At 41.5% G+C, this 27,626-nt stretch overlaps 1 protein-coding gene across 1 annotated transcript in view; it reads right to left on the bottom strand.

Annotated features, from left to right (window-relative positions):
• si:dkeyp-14d3.1 (transmembrane protein 132C) overlaps positions 1–27,626 on the bottom strand; it is a 120,039-nt gene that overhangs the window by 47,685 nt on the left and 44,728 nt on the right. Inside the window, exon 3 of the mRNA XM_047590935.1 lies at positions 10,809–10,952. Coding sequence (XP_047446891.1) covers positions 10,809–10,952 — 144 coding nt within the window. The remainder of the gene's footprint in view (positions 1–10,808; positions 10,953–27,626) is intronic.

Genomic DNA, 27,626 nt, shown 5'->3' with positions numbered 1-27,626 from the left:
AAAAAGTCCGTAAGAGATCAATAAATGAACCTGGACATCCACTCACTGATTGTGTTTTCACATTGAAGAGCAGGTTTCATTTGTACCTGGTATTAAGACTGGCTTCCAAATGTGAGTTTCAGAGAGTTTTAGATTAATGCAATGTCGAAGAATTCTTGAATATCACGCAAATTAGTAACAGTCTGTCATCCTTTTGGGTTCTTTTTGTTTGAAATAACAAGGATTTGATGGTTTATTTACTGTAAAAACACAGATTTTGTAATTGTGTATTAGGATTCATCTTGAAATAATGAGAAAGGTATTCTAGAGAATGGTATTCTAATTTTTAGAACACAGAAAGAAAGCATACGCCATACCAGTCGAAACATTAAAACCAGTCAGGAGAAGTGAATAACTTTGATCATCTTATGACAATACAGTGTTCTGCTGGGAAACTTTTCTGACCTGGCATTCATGTGTATATTACTTACACATGTAGCACCTGCCTAGACCAGACCAGACACCCGCACCCCATAGCAATGACACTCCTTGATGTCAGCAGCCATCCCCAGCAGGATGCAGCCTGGCACAGGCACACACACAACAACGAATTAGGAACAACTAAAAAAACATGACCTGGCCTCCAAATTCATTGGATCCCAAACTGATCAAGTATCTTTGGGATGCACTGGAACAAGCCTGATCCACAGAGACCCCTCCCCTCAACCCACAGGACCCAAAGGCCCCCAGACATCACAGAACACAAGTCCATTCTCTGACTCACAACTGTTCTGGAGGCTCACAAAATATTAGGAAAGTGGTCATAATGTTATGCATGATTAGTGTATTTTACATGGTGTGGTTCAGTCTTAGAAGTTGATTTAGACAATTAAATCTGAATGTTGCTTTTGAATGCACTAGTTACAAGATTGCCCACTGACAATGCATCAGTAACACTGTTTAACATATTTTCAAGATAAAACTCCTGAGCAGATACCATTGACTATAGAAAATCAAAACACTTTACCATCTCAAAGTGCTGTCACGGCATCTCCCTCCCAGAATTCCCTGGCTCCTGATCAGAAGTACATTTAGTTATTAAGAGGAATTGAGATTTGTTTAATGTGCTCAGAGCTAAATTAGTAACAGAACAATCACACACATAACCCCTACATATCCGACTCTGTCCTGATCAACAGTAGACATTCACACAGGTTACTCCATAATGCAATTTATATTTATATATTGTGCACATATTTGTTGGAATTTAATAATGATTATAAAAGGAACGTTACTGTATGCGTAATAACTATAGGCTTACAGCAGCAGATTTTCTCATTGATCAGCAGTTAGGGAATTTGATGTGAATGGCCATCTTGGCAGACGAGAAATTATAAAGCATTTTGTAAGGGGGGAAAAAAAAGGCCCCCACACACCCTGGGGTCTGTGTGCAGAAATGAGACATTGATCCATAATTGGAAGCACTCAGTCATGAAATCTGAAGACTAATTAAAGAAAGAGAGCTTTAATGGCATCCATTTACATATTCAGTGCCTCGATTCAATGCTGCTTGCCAACTTCCAGGCTCTGAGAGATGGAGGCTTGATCCAGAGGCTGTGAGGAGCTGACTTAGATCACACAATGATGGACTAAAAACAAGTGCCTGAAACGTTGGGCTGCATCAGCACGAACAGCTCTCTGTGTCCACCCCCATCTCTTTTGTGGATTTGTCATCACTTACAGACCTATCAATGAAACACAATCAAGTATAAAGCAAGGTCTTCTAAAGGTAGCACGCTATGCTCTACCTATGGTAGCAGTAGTAGTGAAACTGAGGAGAAAAATGCAAGTCACTCCGGCAATACACAGAAATCTGTGTGCGTGAGGAAGGGAGAACATTTCCACTTGCGTATCTGTGCAGGTCCAGGGTGGAAAAGGTGACATGTACAAAGTGTGGCATCTCATCTGGAGGCAGGAACATGTCCGCTGGTCCCGCTGCGTTGAGGCACACAGCGGCCAGCCTCTGATACCCCGGTGGCCCTCTGAGTTGTACACATTGCCTGATTACATGTCAGAGCTGGTCAGACCTGCTAAACAGCCACCAGGCTGCAGGAGAGGAGCACCTATGGCGGCAGCCGACTTTTCCGTGCACGTTATCAGGTGAACAGAGTTCAGGTTTCAGCCTGTTCGTCTCAAAATGATAACAGAGGACAGTGAAAGATTGCTTGTCAGTGTTAGCACGCACAAGTGCCCCAGTGCAGGTGAGAGGATGTGACTCGTACCTATTCTGTTTGCTTTCTAGCTGATTGAATCTGCTCCTGACTGAAAGCAGAATTGTCCATTTGTGTCCCTTTTTGCTAAGTTCTTCAACGCCCCGTCCTTTGTGCATGTGAAACCTCTCTTTTTCTTTTTTCCTGCAAATACTGATTCTTTACCTTTTCTCAACAGCCCAGAGCCCCTTTTAATGGGCTCATTTAAATATTTCTCCTGTGCAGGTTAGAGAACTGAGACAGTGTTGGTGCCAGACCAAGCATTTGCTTAAGTGGAATGAGTTTCAGTATAAAAGCCAATCATGTTGAAGGCTAAACTCAGGTTAATTGGAGCCAACGCTAGGCCAAGATTTCTTTGCCATTTCAGTGAAATGAATCTTTGGGGAAGGAGTTTTTCAGTGAAATGCCACGAATGGCAATATTGAAGGTGAGTGCAGCTTATTCTCACTGTTCAGCTGTTGTTCATCAGACGCGGCGCTGAATGAGGTAAACCTCATTGCAATGCAATCCAAACTGAGGACTTATTCAATAGAGTCTACAAAGATGTAATTACAGGAGAAACAACCAGCGTGTTTCTCAGAAGTCCTGTGGACAATTGCATGTTTACATCTTGCCCATTTTGCCTCCCTGGCTGAACACAACCTGCTGGGAGCACAGCAACAATTTTGATCTAACCACCGGTCTAATTCCCCCAAAACTGTGCCTTTCTGCAAAGAAAACTTAAAGAACGTTTCTAAATATCATGCAAAAAAAAAAAAAAAAAAGCATCTTTGTGGCATTTGTTTGTGTAGTTATTTCTGTCTCAGGCTGCAGTCAACAAGCTAGACATTTTAAGTAATGAATTTTAAGCAATTTAGTGATTCCTTAAATATATCCCCTTATCATCCCTGTACACATGGTCTTTTTCAATTTAATTATGTCCATATGTGTATTGTACATTTGCTGCACACTAACTGCTTCTGCACTTCTGGGTGGATGCTAACTGCATTTTCTTGCCTTGTACTTGAACACGTAATGACACTAAAATCTAATCTAATCTAATCTAATCTTACTGTGCATGGTTTAGATTACAATCCCGTACATGACACTCTTTAAGAGAGTGTCATGGACGGGTTTACCTTCAGGTTGGTCTGGGAAGAAGAGCTTTCTCATGCATTATTAAATCTTATTATAGATTATAGTGACGTTTTAACAAAATGTCATGGGCATTAGCTAAGATTATTCATACTGACTTTATGCATAGGGAAAATGAGTGCTAAACACCTTGCCGCCCTGTTCCTTTTAATAAATTCTAATTATCTTTGTGTTTGACTGACCTCACACTGTTTGCTTTCTGGGGCTTTATTTTTTATTACTGCATGGCAGGACTTTAAAGGTCATTATTTCTCTTAAAACATAAGTTCAATGTCAAATTTGAAACCTTCTGCTCCCGACTGAGTTAACCTGATATTTCTCCAATTATCAGAATAAAAGCCCAATCAGAAAGAAATATGCCTCGTGTAACCACCTCATCAGAACGGACAATGTTCAGAGGTCAACACCTTTAATCATTCCTTCAGTAACTAAATATGAATGCCTAATTACTGTAAAATAAAAATAAAATAAAATAAAATAAAATAAAATAAAATAGAATGTTTGACCCTATTGTATTGTGTTGGAACAAAATTCTTTCACCATATATCCATGGGGTAAACATCAGGTGATGGGGCATGTGTATGGTAGAGACACAAAGTGCTAGCAAAACGGAACTGGTCTGTTGTTGGCAGTTTTTTTATTTATTTATGTATTTTTTAAATAAAAACCCTTGGCAGTAAAAATGGGAAAAATGCTCCACAGTGGGCAGAACAATGGTCTTGGTCTTGCTTTTTATATAGCACTTTACTACCTATTGGTACTCAAAGTGCTTTTACAGTCACAGACACATCCACCCATTCGCTCACACGAGCACACACACATTCACACATCAGTGCCAGCTGCACTGGGAGAAACTTCGGGGTTCAGTGTCTTGCTCAAGGACACTTCGGCATATGGAACATTCCTGGGATCGAAACCGCTAACCCGCTCTACCTACTGAGCCACAGCCGTCCCAACAATGTTGTGCCTGTCAAAAAAAGTTCTGTACTGTGTGTACTGTATGTTTTATGAAATAATTTTAGTTACTGTCAATGTAAAATGGAATTTCTCATCAGCTTGAAGACACATTGTCCACATTAATTCAATAAGCACAGGCAAACTGATCCAAATGTGACTGCAACTAATCAGATGAATACCTCAGGTTGTTTGTTCCCTTCAAAGTAGAATATCAGATACTAACAGGAAAAAAATAACTAAATGAAAAATCTGACCGTGTTAAATAGTGTGGATGAGTTTAGCTACTAAAATACGTTGGCTTCAGATATTAAGTAAATGTTTTTAGCAGCTTTAATCTAAGTAAATACAGAAAAATAAAACTCGGGTAATGCAAACCTCCAAACACTAGTGGCCACAGTGTAATCCTCCAGGGGATTAACCTCGAAAGAGCAGGATATGGACTCATAAACCTTTATAATTCGCAAACACATGAACCCTCTGGGAGACATGCAAACCTCAATCTGTCTATCATCTGCACATACACCACAGACGGCATCCACTGTGGCATAATGTTAAACTAACCATTAAAAACGAACTATCTGCCTGTTTCATTATTCAGGGTATGTGTAAATCCAATGTACAGTATGAATAAGTTCTGAACTTTTTCATACATTACCTCAGAAACTTCATAGACATTTGATGTCGATGGATACAGTACAGCCCATATCCTCCCTGCTGAGGTTTATTACTGCCTGATTTGTGAACTGAGAAAGAGTGCAATGAGGCACATTGAGACATAATTTCCCCATATTGTTTCCCTGGCAGTGGAATAGAGGAGCAGCCTGAATAGTCAGATGAAATCTGGGCTGACTACTGTAATTAGCTGGCTGTCCTGGTGAGGCATAGAGTACGCCACGTTGCTTTTCCAGTCCTGATAAAGGAAACCAAGCCACGTCTATTTTAAGCGGTTTGGTTCAGTGAAATGACACACCTGGGCCGACATACAAGGTATTGACTGGATGTCATTTCTATTAGTTGAATAGAGCACTGTACACAGTTGTGTGTTGGCAAATACTTCATATGAGGACCCAGCGAGAGGGTTTTTTCACAGTAAATGAAGGCCGCAGGGAACTGGCCTGATTCATTATTAAAGGTGTTAGCATTTAGAGTGTCAAGTTAATATTCCTGTTTGCCCCTAATGGAATTGTGCCACCTCATTCCACCATGGTTATTATACACCATGTGTTCGTCATGAAATGCTACCGGTGTTTTCCACACTGAGTCTCTATGGCCTGTGGTGACTCAGTCCTATATAAACACCTTAATACGTGTAGAAATAAAAATGCTTTAGCACCCAAACTCAACTCAAATCAAACTTGAAGTCACAGGCATTACTGATCTTTTCATATTACGTACCGATTATGAAAACACACTGTTCTGCATGAATAACTTGACTTATCTCTGCAGCAAGGTGCATATAGGCAGAAATCTCAACGAGAAACTACCACATCAGAGAAGAATTACACAACAACTTGATGTTAATCTTTTTCTAAAGGCCCTAGAGAACTATAAAAGCTATCTTAAACCCTTTGTTTCCTCTCAGTTTTGCTGTAAATGTCACAAACTATAAAAAATGTTATCCTTAAAGGTTTTCTAGACTTTGAAATCAAGATGAATTGTGAGGCAGCTGCCAAATCTCACCCGTTATTACACAACTGTGTGATATTCTTCCCTCCGGGATGGTAAGCATCCACACTGATGAGATTCACAAGCCCCTGTTAGTGGAAAAGTCATCTCTTTGTAATGAAATTAATGTCCGCTCAATTTAATTATATTAATTCAAACTCTGTGCAGATTAGATTCGCACAATGTAAAACAGGCTATGATGATGCAGTCAGAAGTTTGAAAAAATAATAATAATAATAATGATAAAAAAAAAAGATGTGAGTCCTTCCCACGCGCCCACTGCCACTTGGACTGGCTATTTTGTGGAGTGGCTATAATGAGTGGACTGTCTGCTGCTCCTTGGCTGGGTGTGGTGTTGAGGATTAATGAAGCGGGGGCTCACATGGGAGATCCATCTGCACCCAGACAGTCTTAATGAACTAGCGAGGCCCAGACATGGCATTTTTAGTGAGGCCTCCACTTATGGCTTATGACATGCTGAGGAAGCAGGAGTGCTTTTGTTTTGAATGGGCTCGCCCTTAATGGTGACAAAGTGAACTTTTCAATCTACCAGAGTGCATTTCAGCCAATATCATGTGTACTCCACACAGCAATTATGTCCCTTTCCGTCGGGAGTTATTTTGATTTCGGTTGCGCCGTCACTGAAAATCTCCACCTGTCAAAGAAACATGAAGTAGAGTCACAAAAAAAATAATCTGCATAGACGTAAAAACCGTAGATACATACTTTAGATCCAAGACTGTAATCTGTAATCCTGCCGGCTCATAAAAATCATGTGTATATGAGGGGGAAAAAACAGTGTCTTTGGCTAGGTGGTATGAAAAAAAAAAATGTACAACCTAGAAGATACACAACTGGAGCAGATTGGGCTTTTCATTAAAACATCTTCTGGCAAGCTATTAGCTCATTACTGCATGCTCAATAGATTTCTTTCATCGAATAGAAAAGAACTGACATCAGCTGTTCGGTGGCGTTTCCTTCAGGGTGAATTCAGTCTGTTATTTTCAATTTGGTTTCAAAAGCCCAACCTGGCTTCACATTATAGCACCCCTTGATTAAAAAAAAAAACTTGTCACCTCAGTATTATTGAGCCAGATGCTGCTGGTCAGAGAATGTGTGCAGGTTTGCATTACCGTAGGAAAACTCTGACGTCTGCAGGGCTGAGGAAAACAGATTCTAAAAACATCAAAAGTGGGATGGGTTGATCAATGGATACTTTCAAAAATACATGTTGTTTAATGAATAGTACCAACTTACATTAGGGTTCATGTGCAAAGCAGACGATGATAAACTATTTGATGTTTTAGAGTAGGCGATCAATTCTTTTTATTCACTGCGACTGGGGTGTGGCAGAAGCATCAGCTGTGAGTGGCCAGAAAGGAGTGGCTCAGCTGGCCAGGGCAGGCGGCTTAAAGAGACTGGCTGAACTGGCATCCGGGATGCACCTGATGATGTGCTCCCAACCGGGCGCAAAGGCTTCAATTAGCTGTCATGCAGACAAGTTAACAATCCAGTGACAGTTCAAAGGATCCATTCGTGTCATAGACGATGATATGTCAGACTATTTGTGTGTGTCAGACCAGTAGTAATGCCGGTATTGATTTCTGTTTTTGCTGTCTCATTTTACTGCCGAGCTGGTTAAGCCACTCAGACACTTTGCTTAGGATGTGCACATACACCAGCAAAGGATTATAAACTGAGTGATGAGCCTCAGAATATTGAATAAAAATCTAAACACATGTATATGATGAATGATTGAGAATGGTGAATGCACCACTATTTCATCTATATAGTGCTGCTGTCATATTTTCCAGTGCAACCCTGTGTCCTAATAGTACTAAATTGTTCTGTCTGTATCTATGCAAGCATGTTTCCTCAGTTTTATCCCTATGGTCGCTTCCTGACTGCTTCTAAGAAATGTTAGGACTGGTAAGGGTGGATGACTAATACTTACATTTGAGTGTTCTACAGAAGAGGATTTGGGGCTGACATAAGAAGATACTGGCAATCATAGTTCAATAACAAGTCAAAATGTACGTGGACAAAAAACATTATTATGGATAAACGATTAGCTGTGTAGCACCTTGTTGTTAAAGGGAACCCATTAAGCGAATTCCCAGCTCCACGTTTCTGTTCTGTGACTCCTCTAGAGGAGCTTAGCATGACTCAGAATTTCTAAAAAATATCCATTTATCTTGAACTGCTTGTTATGCAGCCTCTCAGTGCTGCTTTTGCCTGAAAGCAGGAAATATCAGCTCCTGTCTTTTTAAGGCTTTTGAAAACATTCTTTTGATCGGCAGCCTTTGAAGGGAAACCTTTGCTTTCGGCCGATGGTCGCCAATTATTGTAAAAGAAAAAAAAAGCTGGTGCATTCCATTTGAAAGCTGTGATTGGAAATGGAAATCCATCTGAAATATGAGTTGAAACCATGAACATTCAGTTCCATATGGTAATTGTTCTGCTCATTACCTGCGCTGACATAATGTGTACGCTGCAGGACATTCAATGCCAGTACTACTCAGTTAGATGAGATTTATGAGAATGTATTAAAACATTCAATTTACGTTATTTTCTGGGACACTGGAGACTTCTGATGTGAACACCTGTAAATATAACATCACATGGGTATACTATATGGCAGCAAATAAGGAAAAGCATAATAGGTCCCTCTTAAGAACGAAAATTAAAATGGAAATCAGATCTTTATTTATTTGACCCACAGCGTTCACATAACCCATCATCCTCTTATCCTTAAAGAAGGGGTGGAGGGAAGAAAGCAGACTGAATGACAGCTTAACAGATGAGATAGCTATGTCTAATCCTCTTCTAAAAGAGTTTCATTGAAATGACGGGGAGCAGGGAGGACAAGACGAAAGACAAATTGGAGAGTTGTATATTTTAAAGCCATCATGGGGCGTCTTTGGCGGTGTGTGTGTGTGTGAAGTGACTTTGACAGCTGTGGGGATTAAGGAGCAGTCCAACGAACATGGCACAAACAGCAGGGATTAGGCTAGATATGCTCACTCCTGTCTCCAGCTCCTTTACCTAGTAAATCAATAAAACATAATATTGCTATAATAATGGAGTGTGTGGGAGAGAATGGAGAAACAGGGGTGAAGGACTCCAGGGGGAAGGAGGAGCCAGATGCTAAGTGTTGCTGTTTGCTGCAACTATTTATGGTGTTCAACACTTGTGCTTCAAAACATGCACACACGTAACATATGAAAACTATAGGAAATGTTTTCATTTAATGCGGAACACTTTCTGAAATCAAATACCAATTGCATTTCAGCTTTAAAGTTCCTTTCTAAAATGTTCTCTAGCCATCTCATAAAACCACATCATAGCAACAGATCCTCAGACAGTTATCTTTATGGGAACAAAATGATCATCATCAGCTTTATTTGCACCTCTGTGTGAATTTACAGGTACATAAAAGCTTTCTATTTATAAAACTGAGCTGTCAAAATGTATTCTTTTCCAGTGAATAGAAGGTCTGACTAGTCGGTTTCAGTGCGGAGGCGGCGCGGTATGTCTTCGGAAGCGGCTGTAAAGTCAAAAAAAAAAAATGGTCGCGTGAAGTGAAATTATTAAACCCACTAATAAACATGCCACTGATATCCGAATGTAACCATCTGCAAAGGGCACGGGCAGTAATCGGCTGCTCTTCTAAATGCAGCGCGGCACAACAAATGACTGTATGACGCATCTATTAAAGAAAATCTTTATTAGCTGCTTCTGAATTTACAGCCGCAGCCATTCAAAGGCGCACGCAGCTGCCTTTGTTTTATGTGCTGTAACGCTGTGTTTAGACTATAATCATTCCCTGTAATGATCCACTAATTGCAGCATGACAAAAAAATCACAAGGCCAACCGATTTAAATTACATGTGTTACATAGGCTGCGCTACACTTAAATAAAAAAAAAAAAAACCTGCACAATTTTGATTATAAAGTTGCAGTGGCAATGTCAAGTGACTTGTTTTCTTCAGCGAGTGGTTTAAAATTTGCAAAGAGGAACGAGAGCTAAAGGGCAAATAAGTGGTAAGCTTCCCCCGGCCTCAAATCGCCTCTAATCCATAAAATTACACCTGTCACTAGAAAGTTAGATTTATTAAAACTACTTCCTGATCCGAGAAGGAAAAAAAACTCACAAAGGCCTTCAATCAGCACTTAATTAACGCAACAACCTTCCCCCCCGTGCTGATAATCACTTTCCTATCTCCCAGATTAGTTTAAGGACACAAATAGAGATAGGAAATGACCAAAACAACTTAGAGGCTTGGCAGAGGAGCAAATAAGTACGCAAATATAAAATGGGAGAAGGAGGGAGGGGTGGGATGGCGGGGGGGGGAGAAACAGAGAGAGACGAGAGGAAATTGCAATAGTCAATTAACTTTTTTCTTACCCACAGTGGTCTCAACAGACGTGGCCTTTATGTCAAGTCAAGTGTGTCATTTCTGCAGAGGGAACATCACTCTGACACTGTATTTCAGCTCCACAGAGTCTCTTTCAAAACATTTTGCGGCAGTGCCTTCTAAAGCGACAATATTTTTTAGAAGATAGGCAGGCCCCTCGCACTAACTCAAAGAGTATGAATCGCTGCTACCTTTGTAGCGACTGTAACTTAAAATCAGACTTCATTATCATATTGTTACAAAGAAAAGAAAAATGTTCTGAATAATGGCTTCATAAGCTAACTTGTTATTGAGGATCACGTAGATTTTTGCGCGTTTTCTTTCATTCTCAACAACAACAACAACAAAGCAGCTCGTTCACGCCGTTTCTTAATTTGCGTCTTACCGCTGGTCATAGCCGGACTCCTTCCTGCGGCAGTGGAGAGTCACCACCCGGTGGCCTTCACTCCTCACATCCTGGCTGACTATCCACTGAGTGGGGTTGCTGGGACGAGCCCCGAGGAACGTCAGTCCTTCTTTCAACTTCACTCTGTGGAGGAAAGAACATGACATGTTTATGAGCGCTTCAGTATCTTCTGTTACCTCAGGGATCCTCATTTCAGCGAGTAACTGGACGATAAAAAGACAATGACGAATATATACAGCCTAGGTATATGCTGTATATATGTATATAGCATAGGTATATGCCCAATGAAAATTGAAATTTGAACATCTATTATCTGAATAGCTTAATATTGAATGCAAAATGATAATAAAAATATATATTTCTAAGTAGCACTAGGAGTTTAGTCTCTACTTAATCTCTCCATCACTTTGAGGGTCCTTGGCCTGAAAAGACCCCTGATATACAGTATATTTTCAATTCTGGGGCATGTTCCTGCTTATATTCCCTATTTTGTTGTAAAAAGTAATGTTCTTTTGTGAATTTTTTTCCCTCCTTAACTGTGTTGATATATATGTCTCGTAAGGCTTCATGGAAAATATAACAAAATGAACAAAACAAGAGACACTCCTGCGATCTGCCATGCGTCTTGACTGCTATTTGCCATTTCTGTGGGGACGTGTTTGTCCCATTATGTCGTTCCTTCCTCTCATCTACCACAATCAGTAATAGACTCCCTTCTCTGGCAGTCTGAAAAGGACATTATGAAAAGGTTTCCTTGACTGCGGCAAAATTACAGCATCAATGTCCTTGGCTCAGTGCACTACAAAAGAGGAAGATTTTCCACGGGATACAAGGAAAACTAACTCTAAATGAAAATCTCTTAAATGTAAACCATATTATAAAGCCCCGCACAGAGACTGGCTTAAAGGCAAAGGCGCTGACACAAAATAGATTTAGACTAATATTCCGTAATCTAAGGTGGTCAAATACCGGTGTGATTGTATCTAAGAGTGACAGCGAAGTTCCGAGATTGAAGAGAATATTAAATTATAACAGAAGGTCCAATCACTTTCCCTGCCCAATCTATACCACGTTGGCAGATGAGGCCACAGGTATGACTTTGCTTTCATCTCGAACGTGTTGCTGCACTTTAACATGCAATTGACTGTCTGTATGCCAATGAATATATCAGCCGTCTCCAGTCAAGCCTCTTTCTTTGATGTGATGTGTCTTATCATGCTGTGAGGGGGTTATATGTGAGAAGTGGAAATGGCTAATATGACAGAACGCTTCAGAAAGTAATGATTAACACCACGCCTAAAAATCACTTTGAATATGTGCGCATACTCCATGTTTATATGCAAGTGTGTTAACATATTTTCTGATACAGATTTCTAAGATGATTTGATGTCTCTCTGCCACCTGTTTCCCCTCTGTGCTGTCTATAATAAATGGTGAAATGAGGTTATGCAATATTTTTGACGAGACGTACAGTAGCTTGCCGTCATTCAGGGCTTGCTCGGCCATCTGTGAATTGTGAAGTTGTTGTCCCACCCGACAAATACTGGGTTTTTAGAGAAATCTTGAATCTTGAGGTTTTAGACACATAGTTCCAATGTTTATAGCTGTTATTCAGCTTGAGTAGACCTGTAAAATGATTGAGTTGCTGGACAGTGATAATCTAATCACAAAGCAAAGAGTCAAACTGTTTAATCAGAGGGCAGATGGTGCTGGTTGTCTTTATTTCTGTGGCGGGCAGGTCCTGAAAGGTGTAGTAGTCAATCAGGAAAGACTGTGACACAGGCCCAGTTGGGTTTAATCATATTTGATGATGCTGCAAAAATAACTGAACATAATCCATGTTGAAACTGTACTATATCTCTCAGGTACTGCAGCAGAGATAAAGGCAATGTCAATGAAGGCCTTGTGATTGGATCGTCACCGTCCATTCAGATTCAGATTCAGTGTCGAGTCAGCATCACACACAGTGAGGGAACTTTGAGTGCTCATTTTTTGACAGTGTTTGGCTGCTTTTATCCACAGACATTTTTACAAAACAAACCTTTCCTGAAAAAGATGGTATTTTTGGATTTTTTCAAGCTCACAATCTTAATATCTAAGTCAGGGGTCTTCAGCGTTTATAAGGCCAATGGTGGTTTGACAATAAGCAGTTTATTAAAAACAGAAGGGCAATTGTATTCAAGACAGAGCAGAACAGGAACTGTGTATATAGCTGTATAATAACTGTGGTGGTAGTAGAGGTTGAAAGGCATTAACATTAAATGTAAAGTTCCAGAGATGGAAATTTACAAGAGATGAATGGGGCATTAGGTTATTTTTGAGCTTGACCCATAAGAGGGACTAAAAGACACAGTATCTCAGTCTGTAATGCACAAAAAAAAAAAAAAGAATAAAACAAAAAAATAATGTCGCATGTCAGTTCCAGTTGTATGCAACCAGAGATTAAATATGCACAATACTAAATCCCCAGAGAGCTCCTTTTATATGAAGTCCTTTATGGAAATCTGGCTTAAAACTGGGTTCTTATGTATTTGTTTTACTTAGGCCATCCACGCAGAAGACAAGCTGTCCAAAGTAGAAGTGTTTTCTTTGGTGACTCATTTTTAAGGCACAAGTACAGAAAACAGCTGCAGAAGCACTGTCCCATGAACTATACAATACATGTGCGTTAATGTCCAACACCAGTCCTTTAATGGACAATTAGTATTTATATATATTATTAAATCAATATTAATTGTATTGCTTATACTGTGATAACTTTTTATTTTATTTTATTATTGTTTTTTTTTATTGTTTTTTTTTATATAATTCTTTGAGCTAGCCAAACAGGGTTTTTATAGCACAACAACATTCAGAGATTTGTCCCATTGCAGCAGGATCAATAGCTGCCCACAAGGTGTTTGGGGCATAAAGCTAGTCTTGAGTCACTCTGTTGGGAGTGGATGATGCAGAGGAAAAGGTCTCCCAGACAATCAGACTGTTTGGTTGGGCTTTACGTCGTGAAGGACACAGGTTACTGGTCATATTACAAAATGACTCTGATTGGTCGTAGAATTGCCCAACTTGGAGCAAATGTATTATTTTTTCTCAGCATCCTCTGAAAAACACCAGATAATAAAAAAACAAATGCATTGTTACCTGAGTCATATTGTAATAAGAATCAAGTCTGGCTGCACCAGGCTACACGATCAATAGCTCATAATACAAACCAGCTATTATATAATATATATGGAATCATAAAAAAATGGTCATGGTTATACGGTTATTATGGTATATTATATAACATTAATTTTCCATGAGTGAAAACAACAAGAACCTGCTAACTCGATACTGGAGCAGCAGGATATAACCTTTAATATGAGGCAGGTGGAGAATAATTGGCACCAAAAGGTTTACTCATGTTTCTCCGCAATTACTAGCATGAAGAACAGAATAGCATGAAATCAATGTGTACAGTGTCAATCTAACAGTGTTTTTTTTTTTTTTTTCTAGGTCTAGTGTTCAAGCCTGAGTGAAAAGAACTTACTGGCAGTCAGCATATTGCTCTTATACAAAAATAAATAAATAAATAAATAAAAAAATGTACAGTCCTCCACAGGTCGCAGTGGGAACAGCTTGGTCTTGTATGTGGTTTCTTTACACTCCAGTGATCAGGATGTCTATCAGTAGCTTCCAGTGAGGTTTCAAAATGTTTTAAACAGAGTTCAGTCTCAGAGGGGAACCAGTCATTACCCCGCAGAGCATATCAGAGCTCACAGAACAGTTGTTGCAGTATGGATTAAGAGCCTTTTATTGACTTAATGGTCTTTCTGGCCTTGTAATCAGCCAGTGTAAGTGTCTCCTGGTGATTAAACAGCAGTCATCCCATCCTAGTGACTATTAGATTGGTGTTGCAACCTTTGTGAGTTAATGACTCCGGCTAAGCTGTCATCACATTCACCAATCAGCCACAACATTAACATCGACCATCTTGTGGGAATGCTGGGACCTGACATTCATGTGGACATTACTTACACATGTAGCAACCGCGTAGACCAGACCAGGTACCCCCACCCCATAGCAATGACACTCCTTGATGGCAGCAGCCATCCTCAGCAGGATGCAGCATGACACAGACACACACACACACACACAAAAACAGACTAGGAACAACTCAAAAAGACATGAAAAACAACACAAGGCCCCTCCCCTCAACTCATAGGACCCAAAGACCTCCACTAACAACATCCTGTTTCCAGACACCACAGGACACCCTCAGAAGGCCCATGTCCATTCTCTGATGAGTCACAAAGGAGACCTACACGATATTAGGAAGGTGGTCATAATGATCCTGTCTGATCTGTATTTATCAAAGCTAATGTTTATTGATTTATAATATACTAACTTTCACTAATCATCACAAAACACAAAGTACAGCTGATGAAATAAAGTCACCTGTAACCCGATGATGGCTCCAGATGAAACATTAAGAAATTACTTCAATTAACAGAGTTCGTTCCGAGGAGGTCATAACTGAACGCCTACAGCACATTTGTCTGAGACATTTCAGACGTGGTGGCTGTGAGACCACGAATGTCTTTGCTACATTTTATGCCGTCCATAATTCACGGGACAAGTGAAAAATTCGTCTGGCTGTTTGTGCAGCAGGAGAAAGTGATTCATCCTGTGGGGACCGCTGATATCAGTGTCAAATTTAATGTTTATCCATCAATACTTGTCAAGATAAGAAAAAAAAATGATGTAACACAGGAGATGGTAAAATAAAGTCAGCGGATTGCTACATGAGTAGAGTCACAACAAAATTCATTCAGCATGATCAATAAAGTATACTCAGTCACATATGATTCCTGCTTAAGCTAGAAACATCTTCTTGCTGTAGTGTCTTTAAGGCTTTCTTTGTTGTTTAAACACAACTAAGCTTTAACACACTTGTTGTGGAAAGTCAGGACACAAATAAAGGATGAAGGGCAAGTAAGACAAAAACAGCTCTGCTCAAAGACTGACAAAGTGACACGCCCCTCAAAAAAGAAGGGAAAACATTTATATCAATGCATCTGGGCTGTCGATCTGTGTCTCCTGTGAAGCCGCAGAGCTTGACAGTCGTGACTGAATACTAAGCATTACACAACCAGAGAGGAAGTAAAGAGACAAACAGCCCTCAGAGGGAATAGTGTTTAGTTGACACTTTAAAGTAACATGATATGCAACTCCCCCAAAACTGTCAGCAATCACAAGAGGCCGTGATGAGCCCTCACTGACACCGCAGTAAGTCTGAGAACTGAATAAAGGGAAGCAGTTGCAGGTAGTACAAAGGTAATCAGAGAGCACAGAGTGGTGCCTTCGTAATTTCAATGTCACTTTCATGTAACTGAGATACAAAAAAAAAAAAAAAGAAAGAAAACAGCACAGTAACCACTTTATATTGTAACCTCTCATTTATTACTTGTCTCTCATCCCTTTCTCCACCCATTCTCTCCCAGATCTGATTGTATGCTTAGACTCCTCAGGGGCTCCTGTGATAAATAGTGATGAGATAAGTAGGAGAGCTACTTCTCTGCAGGATAGCAACAGAAATAAATAAGGATAATGGGAGCCCCCAGCCAGCGGACTGTGTCTGTGACTGGGGCTGCACTCCAGTTACCTCTGTGTCCTCATTCCAACCGTCTCCGTTGGCCTTCTCCTAGCAGGCATGCATCATATGGTATGGTGACCTATTCTGACCATTTCCCCCAAATGGCTCCACAGAGGACCATATGCATGTACAATGAGCAGATCTCCGAAGAAGCCCTTCCTGTATCACTGTGCCATCCCGTCGACATAAACGGTGTGCAGGGAACGCCGAACTCGGAGGGGAACGGGGAAAAGAGAGAATCCGCAGCGTGGAGGAATGGCAGAGAGACAGCGGGAGGACAGCACTTTGTGATGGCCTGTGGAAGACGGCTAATGGAACAGTACAAAGCGCCGCGCTCATCTATGAGCCTGCTGCTTTGTAGACCATAACTGCTGTAAGAGGAGACGTCGTAATGATCACAGACGAAGGCATTCACAGTGGCAGAAATAATAAATCAGCCTACACTCCAGACCTAAAGCAACATTTAGAAACAAGTTTACTAACATGGAAACTTTTGCAAAGCTGTAAAGATTAAAAATGTGTCTGACGCTGCGGTGGGGGTCATCACCACATACCCTGCCTCTCGGCTCTTAGGGCGGCATCGAGCGGGAGTTTGTGGCCGCCCGCTTATTAATGTACGTGAGGATCCTATTTATCCATACTGGGAGGCTCACTTGACTGATTCCAAGGATGACAATGCTGGGGTGGTACGCCAAGCGCGCCATGCAATTTGGCACACATTCAGCAGCCACCAGATGGACCGGCACAAACAGACACTGAAGATTCCCAGACACCGTGCCCTAATGACTCCGGTGACAGCGACCTCCTGACTTTTCATTGGATTTGCAGGGAACTTCATTTATTATTACCGGCACTCACAGGTGGGTGGACACAGCTTGTACAGTGCATTTTGGAAAGCGGCAAAAGAGTTTCCATTCCCATACTTTTCAGCTCGATTTTGTGTTTGCTGCTAATTGGCGAAGACGAGCGTAACACCTAGTTACCATTCACCTGTTAACACTGTCACTGCGACCATGTCCTGGCATTGCCGTTAGCTTAAACGGGCTAAGGTTGAAGGGCAATATACTGCATGACTGAAAGCGCTGGCTGTTTACGTTCTTTTGAGTTCCTTTTATGAAAGAGAACCGATGTTGTGGGTAAATCCATGGGCTGGAGATACGGCAAACACAGAAACAGCAAGATTGAAAAGGAGAAAATGTCAGAGAAAAGTTCATGCATTTGCAGGCAGCACAGAACGTGACCGCACTCTGCGCTGATGATGCTCACCCTGGACCCCCAAACAAAGGAAAACAGGTGCTTTGAAACTATCAAATGCAAACGATACCAAAAAGCACGGAATACGGGATTCTGAACAATTTCAAAAAGCAAAGCGTAATATTTTATTGCCTGTGCAAATGTAATGTATTGGCAGGATATGTGAGATCTATGAAAATGTGTCAAATTTGCGACATAAACATAAATCTAGGACAAACCTTTGTGTGTTCATTCACTCTCATAATAACGCATTTAGGAATCCCCACCTATCTCTGCAAAATTGTCATGAATCACAGATTATAGGCATTTATTTGGTATAACGACGCTATTCTAGAAATTGCCACAGCCCGCTCAAAAGACTGCAACACAAAAGAAATACATTGGACCATTGCTTTTTGCTCATGTGTTGATGCGGGAGCAGTGAAGTGCTGGAAATGTGCCCTATCTACAGTAGTATTTTCCTCATGCCAGGGGACACATTTCGTTGGTTTTTCATGTCTAAATCACACAGCAGAGATTACAGAAGTGCCCATTGTTAGGCTGAGAGGCCATAAAACAGTCGGTGAAAGCATTTTGCATGTAGATCTGTTCGCCAATTACGCCGTCTTTTGTGTAGACATAGCGTGAGCAAAGAGGGGGGAGAGCGCCTAAAATCCCATATGAAGAATTCATACGACTGCTATCATACGGCGCGATTTTGTGTTGGGCTCGCAGAATATGCCCACCTAATTGGATTTTCACGACATCCAAGCGCACAGCGAGAGATGAGGCGGAGCATACAGGATAGACAGAAGAAAAAGACAGAAATAGAAGCAATCAATAAGGAAACTCGGATGTGATTTTAAAGACATTTTCACAGATGTTCGTCTCCTTGTCAAACCGGATTCATTTTAATAAAAATCTTAACCAATGGTTTTCTTTAATAATGATACAGTACTCACTGTAGTTACGCTGACAGCTTGTGTAATAGTTCTTCTAGCCTGTAAATTGCATTATCATCTCTTGTTGGAGGATATTAAAGTGTATTTGAGAGGCTCTGATTTATGGCGAGCAGGTAATGGGGCTGCAAAGTGTGTATTTCCACTCTCGCCTGCATGGGGGTAAAGAGGGAGCCGCAGGCTAATCTCTAGATGAACGCGTGTGTAGGTAAACATGATGCCTTGCATTCTGCGCACAGCAGCACAACACTCTCAAAGTGAACACGAGCACACGCTCACACACAAATTGTGCTGATTTCCACATGTATGCACAAGTACTCATGCATGTTCGGCTTGCACATGTATGCACACACACAAACAAAAAACAGAGGAACATACACAGGAACAAGTCTCCGTTAAGCTGTGACGAAGAGATAATGTCACAATGTTGCCTTTGGCAAGAGAGATTTAACTGCACACTTTTTACTTTTTTTTCTTTACCCCGTTTTCATTTTATTTCCACTTTTGAGAAAATGGGGGGAATAAATAGTTGCGTGCCCAGAGGAAATGGTTAGTAAATGGGAAGCTATATTGAAGGCTCTGGCGCTGCTGCTCACACATCGATGCCTCCTCTCTGGTTTCATGCAGTGCATTTGCAAATTTCCAGCACGCATTACCTAAAGGAGAGGACTCTGATTCTGAAGTTTATCCGGGTAGATTTTAAAAGGAGCCTCATCCTTTCAAGTAAATCTTTACGAACACAAAGCTATGAGAGAGCTGTACATTAGGAGTGCATTCTTTATGGCAGCACTGCGTGAGGGGTGGAGCCCCTTCAAAAGCCATTTAAAGTACTAAATCTCCAGTTGCTGAGTTATATGTGGGTTATAATATGAGTTCAGATACGCAGATCAGCCACAACATTAAAACCACTGTCAGAGAGGCCCCTCCCCTCAAAGACCCTCACTAACAACATCTTGTTGTCAGACACCACAGACCACCTAAGACACACACCCTCAGAAGACCCATGTCCATTCATGTCCATGAGTCACAACTGTTTTGGAGACACAGGGGAGACCTACACGACATGAGGAAAGTGGTCATAATGTTATGCCTGATAGATGCAATATTTGTTATTATTCAGCCTCTGGGGAATTACTGCTGCTGCATTTTGTTTGAAAAAAGCTTAACTGGTGCCCGCTTATGTAAAATGCCTTGGGTACTTTGAAAGGCGCTATCTTCTTCTTGGTACGCCTTGATTGGTATAATTCATCTATGCTGACGCTGAAGGTTACCTATAAATGTCCACATTAAAGGTTCCACACTGCACATGAAAAAGCTACTTTATATATATATATATAAATTTTTCCCCCACAATTTTAAAGAGAGCCCATTCAGTCCCCAGGTTAAACCCCGTGTATGTTTATGTTTACGGCAGTTGCACGGCCAACCAACTGTTACACGTTTGAAATAAAAAAAATTAATATTTGAACCTGCGTATTATTTGAATGGCTTAATATTTAATGCAAAATGATAACAATAATGTATATTTAAAAAATAGCACTAGGCCGGGTTTAATATAGACCACATATAATAGGTAGGGGGTCCCCCAATAAACACATTTCCTGCCATCTGTTTGTTGACTAATGCAATATTAAGGTGCCCATCAGTACAGCACACTGTCTCTTAGACAGACCTGTGTGCACTGACACGCCGATGCGATGACTGACTGGAATAATGGCACAGTGCTATGACAGGGAGGGGAGGACATGATGGGTGCAGGGGCACTCGGTCCTTCAGGGATAATGCTTAGTATTCAGCATGGAGTTGGCTTCTTAACCTTCCCCAAGAGCCCAGGGTTATTTACACCAGCCCATGGCTTCCTGCCTACTTTCACATACCTCTCATCCTCCACCCCACCCTCATGTTTCCCCATCCCAGGGGGGTACGGGAGTTGGTAAAAGATAAGCTTTGTGTCGTGGCAGAGGCAACTGACACCGCTTCAACAACATGAGGATTTAGCCTGCGAGCGGAGAACTAATGCCCGGCACGTGCGTGGAATCTCTGATACACACCCGTGCCCATCTGCTCATGTATACGTAAACATGAACGGAAGCGCACACATGCGCTCACGCTCTTGCAGACACATTCTCCGAGTGAAATGAGCGTAACAGAGGCACCCAGGAGTTCACACGGGCGCACGGTCGCGCACACGCGGTGAGGTAATGAACAGGCTGCCGCAGTAAACGGCCCGCGGCATGGCTTACACTAATGCTCACAAAATTGCTTTTAATTGGTGAAAGAGAATAAATCAATGCAAACCATGTTCAGAATACCAGCAGAGGGGAGGAGGGGAGGAAAGAGGGCACGTAAAGAAAAGAGAGGAACAAAGCCTGGTGTGCGCTCGACATCAAAGTTGCTCCAAAAATAAAATGAGGATTTTTCCAGTTTCCGTGTAATAAAATGCTGTTACGGGAGCGATGCAGTCGGATCGGAGCAAACTGCAGGAGACCCTTCACACAGCAAGTAACCTTCGTAAGTAGTCCCTGGTCATCCTTTCTCCATCTATCTCTCTCTCTCTCTCACACACACACACACGCTATAGCTGCTTTGATGAAAATTAGCTGTCAGTGTATAGCGCCCGTCTGATCGGCACAGCTTCATCCACAGCTCACTGACCTTTACATGGAGAGCAGATGAAGGACAGCCGCCCACCTTGCACAGAGATCAACACGGCGAAAGATAAAACAATAACAACCCCGTGAGCTCAATGAGATGACACTGCAAAGAGTTTGAGTTCTCGCAGAGAGACGTGATCGAAGGCCACACGTGAACAAACGAATGCGTGATTCAGAGTGTATGTGGTGCATGTTTGTGTGTCGCTGGGTCTCGACTCCAATAACGAAAAACAGTGGCTGAAAGCATCAAATAATGACTTGAGGGAGACAAAAGCACAGACCTCAGGCAAGGAGGGACACTGCTTTACCGAAGACAAATCGAATCAAACTTGAAGAACAAGATTCTCCTGTATGTCAGCGTCTAATTACCGGACGCTCACAAAATGAAAATTGCACCTCTTCCATTCAGACACTCCAAACGAGTTGATATGCTTTAAAATATTCAATTTGCAGGCGCACCAGGTAAAACCCATTAAAGCCAGCCAGTAATGTCAATTGAATTAGGGCTGCTTCGTATAAAGCATGGATTGCCGGCTCTTTCAGCTGAGTGGCTCTGCTGGCACCTTGTTTGTAACCACAAGGCAAATGGGATTAGAAGGAGACACCAGCCGCTAATGTAACAACATAACTTTTCAAATCATGCAAAACCACAGAGAGCCACTTACAGCCAGACACAGCACGGAGAGAGAAGACAAGCCACGCTACTAAAGACACAATGTGGGTCAGCACAACTGGCACCTGAGTTGTTCAAACTGCCGTCTTACTGGTACTTCTTTACATAGGTCAGTGAGCTTAGGACATCCTCATGAATTGTGCTGTATGAACAATAAAAAATGTTGCTGTATTTTTTATTTGTCCAGTCTGCATCTAAAGGGTTAGAAAACCTATACAGTACCCAACTGTTTGTCTTCACTCTGTGCAGATGTTGGCAGTAGAGTTTGAAAACTTATTTGTTGACCTCAAATTAACAAAATGAAAGCACTTCATGCCACGTTCGCCAGCTGTCACCTAACAGTGCTGCTCAATACGTGGGTGTAAATAGAAGGTTTAAGATTTAAGAAAGCAGCTGCAGCTGGTAGTGACTAAACCACGACAGTAACCGCGAGGGCCATCAAACCAAAACAATCAGCAATGAATGTGGAGAACAATCAGAACGTGCGTAGTAGGGCGGCAACTCCCCGTTGATTCGTCAGTATGAGTGACACGTGCCACATCCCATGTACTGTAACTATTTCGTCCATTGTTAACTTACACATATAAATCAGTGCAACTTTAACACATTTCATTTTTATAACAAACTTTCCAGAAGTTAAGCACATATTGCAGTCTTTATCGGCAGTTTAAATATTTCTGACTTTCTGACAGACTTTCTGAGCTTATAAGTCGACCTTGACGTTAATTTTAATGGCATCTAGCACTAAGGGCTGCCACCGTCTGAATACCTCTACCTGCCACCCCTTTCAAAGAGTGGGTGAGAATCTGTGACGGCTGTCACTTATATGTAAAAATACGAAAGCCCCCCTCTAGAGCCAGTGTTTATTTTGTGTGAGGTACTGTAGAATTATGAATGAAAAATGTAGCTGTATTCGAAAATGTCTGGACTTCCAATATCATGTTTCTATTTTTGGCTGTCCTTGTGGTCTTGTCAGCATGGTAATGTTTACAATAGCTTCCTGACGCAGTTGGCTGTGTTTGGGTTCCTTAGCTTGCTCCATCATAAAGAGACTCATGCTGTGATGGACACATAAACGATCATTATGACCACCTTCCCAATACTGTGTAGGCCTCCCTTGTGCCTCCAGAATAATTGTGACTCATCAGATGCTTTTTGTGTTGTTTCAAAAATCGGCTGCTGCCATCAAGGAGCGTCATTGTTATGAGATGGGGGCACCTGGTCTGGTCTTGGTGGATGGCACATGTCTAAGTAACATCCACATGAATACCAGGTCAAAAGGCAGCAGAACATTACATTCTTGCAAGATGGTCATTACTGTTTACTTCATCTGTCAGTGGTCATAATGATATGCCTGACTGGCATACACTCCAAATGTGGCAGTGATACTAACAACCCCCTCAGAATTTATTCAGACTTCGTGGTTGTGTATATGTGTCTGACTCTGCAGGTATGTTGAGTCAACATCAGCTGTATAGAGCCATCCAGACTGTATTTTCAGTTTTGGATTTTGGGTATTTTTTTCAGTGTTCAGTTAAATTACCTTCTGCAGTAGTGTCCAATCCACACCCCGACACTGCTGCCCGGAAACCTGCAATTGACCCTTTTTATATGACTATAAGGTCTTCTGCAGAGTTAATTATAACCGCAGCTGGTGGTGTCCTTGACCCGTGTACATAATTCAGCAGTGATTGGCAAGTGACACAGCCTATGACAGGCCAGGTGAAATTATTTCGAAGTGGGCAGCAGACATTGTGTCCTTGTCCTGTACTGTATATGTGGTCAGAGGACAGGTGATAGACACGCATGACGGAACAGAGGCTCCAAGGCACCCTTATGGCACAAAGCTCTTTCGCCATCTCATTGGGGTCGACTGTCCTTCAGGATTCTCACTCCAACACACACACACAAACGCATACACTGACACTGCAGCACAATGGTAAAAACAGCAGACAGACACTCCGGGTGGACTCTAATGGGTTTACAGGCAATTTAAACCCACTAACATGCAAACATGTGTGCTTTGTGTGAACTGACTCAAGGAACAAAGAGCGACAACACAGGACTCAATAGACACAGATGAGACAAAGGTAACGCCGTGGTTTTTGATTATCTTTAAAGGAAACATTTCCCCTCGAGCATCTTAAAATCTTACTTATTTTGCATGAAAGCCCGGCAGATCAAAACAATAGCTTCTTCACACCCTCACACACCATGAAAGAGAAACAGACAGACTGAGGCCAGTTTCTTTTCCCACAGCGGCAGCCTGAAACACACTGACTTTTCAGGAAAAGTCGGGCTTGTCTTTTATTACAAGATTAGATGGCATTTTGGGAAATGTGGAAAAACACTGCCTGGAGTGACTGCAGACCATCTTGACAGATAATAGTCTACATGAAAGTATCTATTATAAAACTGCTCCAGTCAATATTTTTCATCAGCATAGGATCAAATTAGGTGCTGGTCATAGTGACAAACTCACCCAGGTGTATTATCACAAGACTCAGCTCTGTATACTCTTCCAACATCTTTTAGGCAACCAGTTTGGTTATACGAACTCTGTGTTTTAGTTCATTTCCAGTCTCATTAGTGTTTTGTGTAGAAGGAACAATAAGCGATTAGAAAAAAATCACTTAGCAGTTGGAGATTAAAACACCTCTCTTGGGGCTGAGAGGAGATAACAACAGGTGAAAAAGTGAACGAATAATAGCATTTATGTGTTTCCCAGAAACATGTTTCCTAATAAATGCTAATGTTGCTCTGTATGTGTAGTGCAGAATGAGTGAACAAGCAGCTGTTAGGGTGACAGCAGCAGGTGATAATACATCAGTGTGTTTACAGCTTGTTTCTGCAGCACCCGGGTGGCTAAATACAATCAGCTATTGCAGGTTGAAGTAAATTACGCGCCACATGTCACGCAGAATGTCAACACAACTGGCAATAAAAACCCCAGAGAATGCCAAAAAACGGGGCAGGGATTCTTCATCTGTGCGTCTGAGCGAAACTTGGCGAATTTAATGATGACACCACAAACAGCAGCTGACACTGAGGATCACGCAAAGGCTGATCATAAATCAGTCTCCAGTTTTCTTGTCTAACTCCCTGCGTGAAAGCAAACAAAGTTATTTCCCAGAATGTTAAGTTATTGCTTTGAATGAAAATGGATGTTGCGACAGAGAAAAGATGCTACAGCCTATAAAAGAACTCAAACCAAAGAACCCAAAAAAGAAAAAAAAAATGAATACATTCTAGGCAGAATACCTGATTTAAACAATGCAGATAAGTTACACCCTATGCCATACGCTGCATTTAAGCACAGCAGGACTACTTTCCTTTCTCATTACCATGCATGGTGCCTATCTACACACAGGCTACAGTGAGATTAATAAATTATTCAAAGCCTTTACTGAACTGGTATTAAAGACACAATCTTTATTTTGATGTGGCAGAGGACAGAGAAAGGTGGGGTTGAACAGCAAGTTAACCCAACACTATCTGGATCAATACTGCACTCAAACACACTTATACCGTAATGTAGGAGAGGTGAGTTAATGTGCATGGCAGTCAGCAACGTCTATTAATAAGTGGACGCCATGTTCTGTGTGCGGTATGAGCGTGCACATCAATTGATACTTATTTCATGGCTAGTAATTTAATTGACAGGGGTATGTTAATAAAGAGGGTGATTTATGACTATCTGTCTCTGGTGGCTCAGTGTCGGGAGAAAGACAAGAGGAAAGGAAAGGGATATTCCTTTTTTCTTTGTTTTTTATCTAATCCCTCTTGGTTGCTCATCAGGCCCTCTCTCCCTTTGACATTCAGTTGTCATTTCCACTTGTTATCTATAAGCAACCTTGAGACAACCCACTTTAGGTATGCACACAGGAAAACCCACAAGCGCGCACACACACACACACAGAAATGCACAGTGTTTCCACCAGTATACTAAGTGCACATAATTTGAGGTATGCTTCATTCCCCCTTAGCTAAGGCTGTTTGCTCTGCATACACTGTGAGTTAATGAGACTGTGACAATTAATACCACTTTTTTAGCAAAGTACTAATGTCGCAGCTGAAGAGTTCATACAGTGCCAAGGGGAAACTCCACAAAAAAAAAAAAAAAAGAGAGATGTATTCTCAGAGCCACTGTGGGTATCTTGGTAGTGCAAATAAAAAGTGCATCGCAGTTTAAGCGAACGGCGTCCGTAGAGATTTGTCTCTTGAGAGCAGATGATTCTTTCAGAACATTTGCAATGAGCAAACATGCCTCTGATTACCCTGTATAATAAATGCAGTAGTTCCATATTAAAATGTGTGTAGCTGCAAGATAGCGACCTGCCCTTCTTGTAAGACAGCTAAAGGCGGAAAGGTGTCCTGCATAATCTCATGTGGCATTAAAAAATTGCGTGATACGAATACTCTATGAACCACCTGGCTTTTACGTAGGACATTTATTGCTGCTTTCTGTCTGCACCCAGGAAAATTTTGAAATATTCCCTGAGCTAATATCAGCCTAAAATAGGTACTACAGGCATGCACACTATGTCAAGGCCTCAACTATTAGATAACCAAAAGCAAGCTGCTTGTAACTGCGTTGGTCTCCATGCTTTGCAGCGCGAGAGGAGTGCAGCAGTTATTGTAGCATTTTACCAAGGCTCAGGAGGATGGATGTAGCTGACACTCACATCCTCAGCTCAGCGGCAAAGAGAGGGGGACGTCAAACAGCAAATTGCCGACAGAACAGGAAAGCTGAATCCTGTGAAATTTGCATTTTAACAGCCACAGTACACAAAAGTGTCAAGAGCCACTGCCATACTAGATGATACACTAAAAAACCAGGAAGAGGTGACGGAGAGAATATGGCAAGCGAGGCTGACTCCAGCACAAACTGGGTGGGCGGCAAAAGTCACGCGGGGGAAACATGTCACAGGAGTTTTTAACGTGCACCCTGTATATTTTACACCTACTCCGCATAAGTGTCCCCTTCGTTCTTCATTGAGCTGTCACAGGGGACTAAGATGGAAACCCAGTGCATTGGTTTGATCATTTTACAGCTCTGCTGAATAAACATGGTACACCAAAGAATGTAAAGTCCTTCAATCACACTATTTTCAAAAACTGTGCAGGTTTAACCAGTGTTTGCTTCCGCCTGCCAATAGAAGTTGTTTCATTATGAGCATTTCAAATTCTCCTTGACTTGCCTATTCGAGGTATCAGTGGTTTATTTTGAAGCTGCAGCAGCAGCATTTAACGAGAAAATGTATAGATTTTCTTATTTTTTTGGATGAAAAAGATATGGATTGGATCATACCGGGCGGATGGGCAGAGGGTAAAGGTCACTGTGCGAAGTCACCAAGCCAGTGAACAGCATCATCACTTTCTTCATTTACTGGATGGATATTCTCCATATTAGTCTTGGAAATATAGACAAGCACACATCTGGGGCATCATTTTGATGATCTGCGACATCAGATGATCTTGTCAGATGACATTGTAATTGTTGGAGCTCAATAACAGAACGTTGCCTTCCAGTGATGCGACATGGTTTTTTAACAGCTAGCTGAGCTTTATTTAGCGTTTTTCACCAGTGACACACTGGTGAAAACCAATACATCAATTCAGAAACCTCGGGGGAACTGTCATTTA

This window comes from Mugil cephalus, chromosome 8 (genome assembly GCF_022458985.1).
Source record: "Mugil cephalus isolate CIBA_MC_2020 chromosome 8, CIBA_Mcephalus_1.1, whole genome shotgun sequence".
Lineage (NCBI taxonomy): Eukaryota > Metazoa > Chordata > Actinopteri > Mugiliformes > Mugilidae > Mugil > Mugil cephalus.
This window is presented reverse-complemented; position numbering and strand designations above follow the sequence as displayed.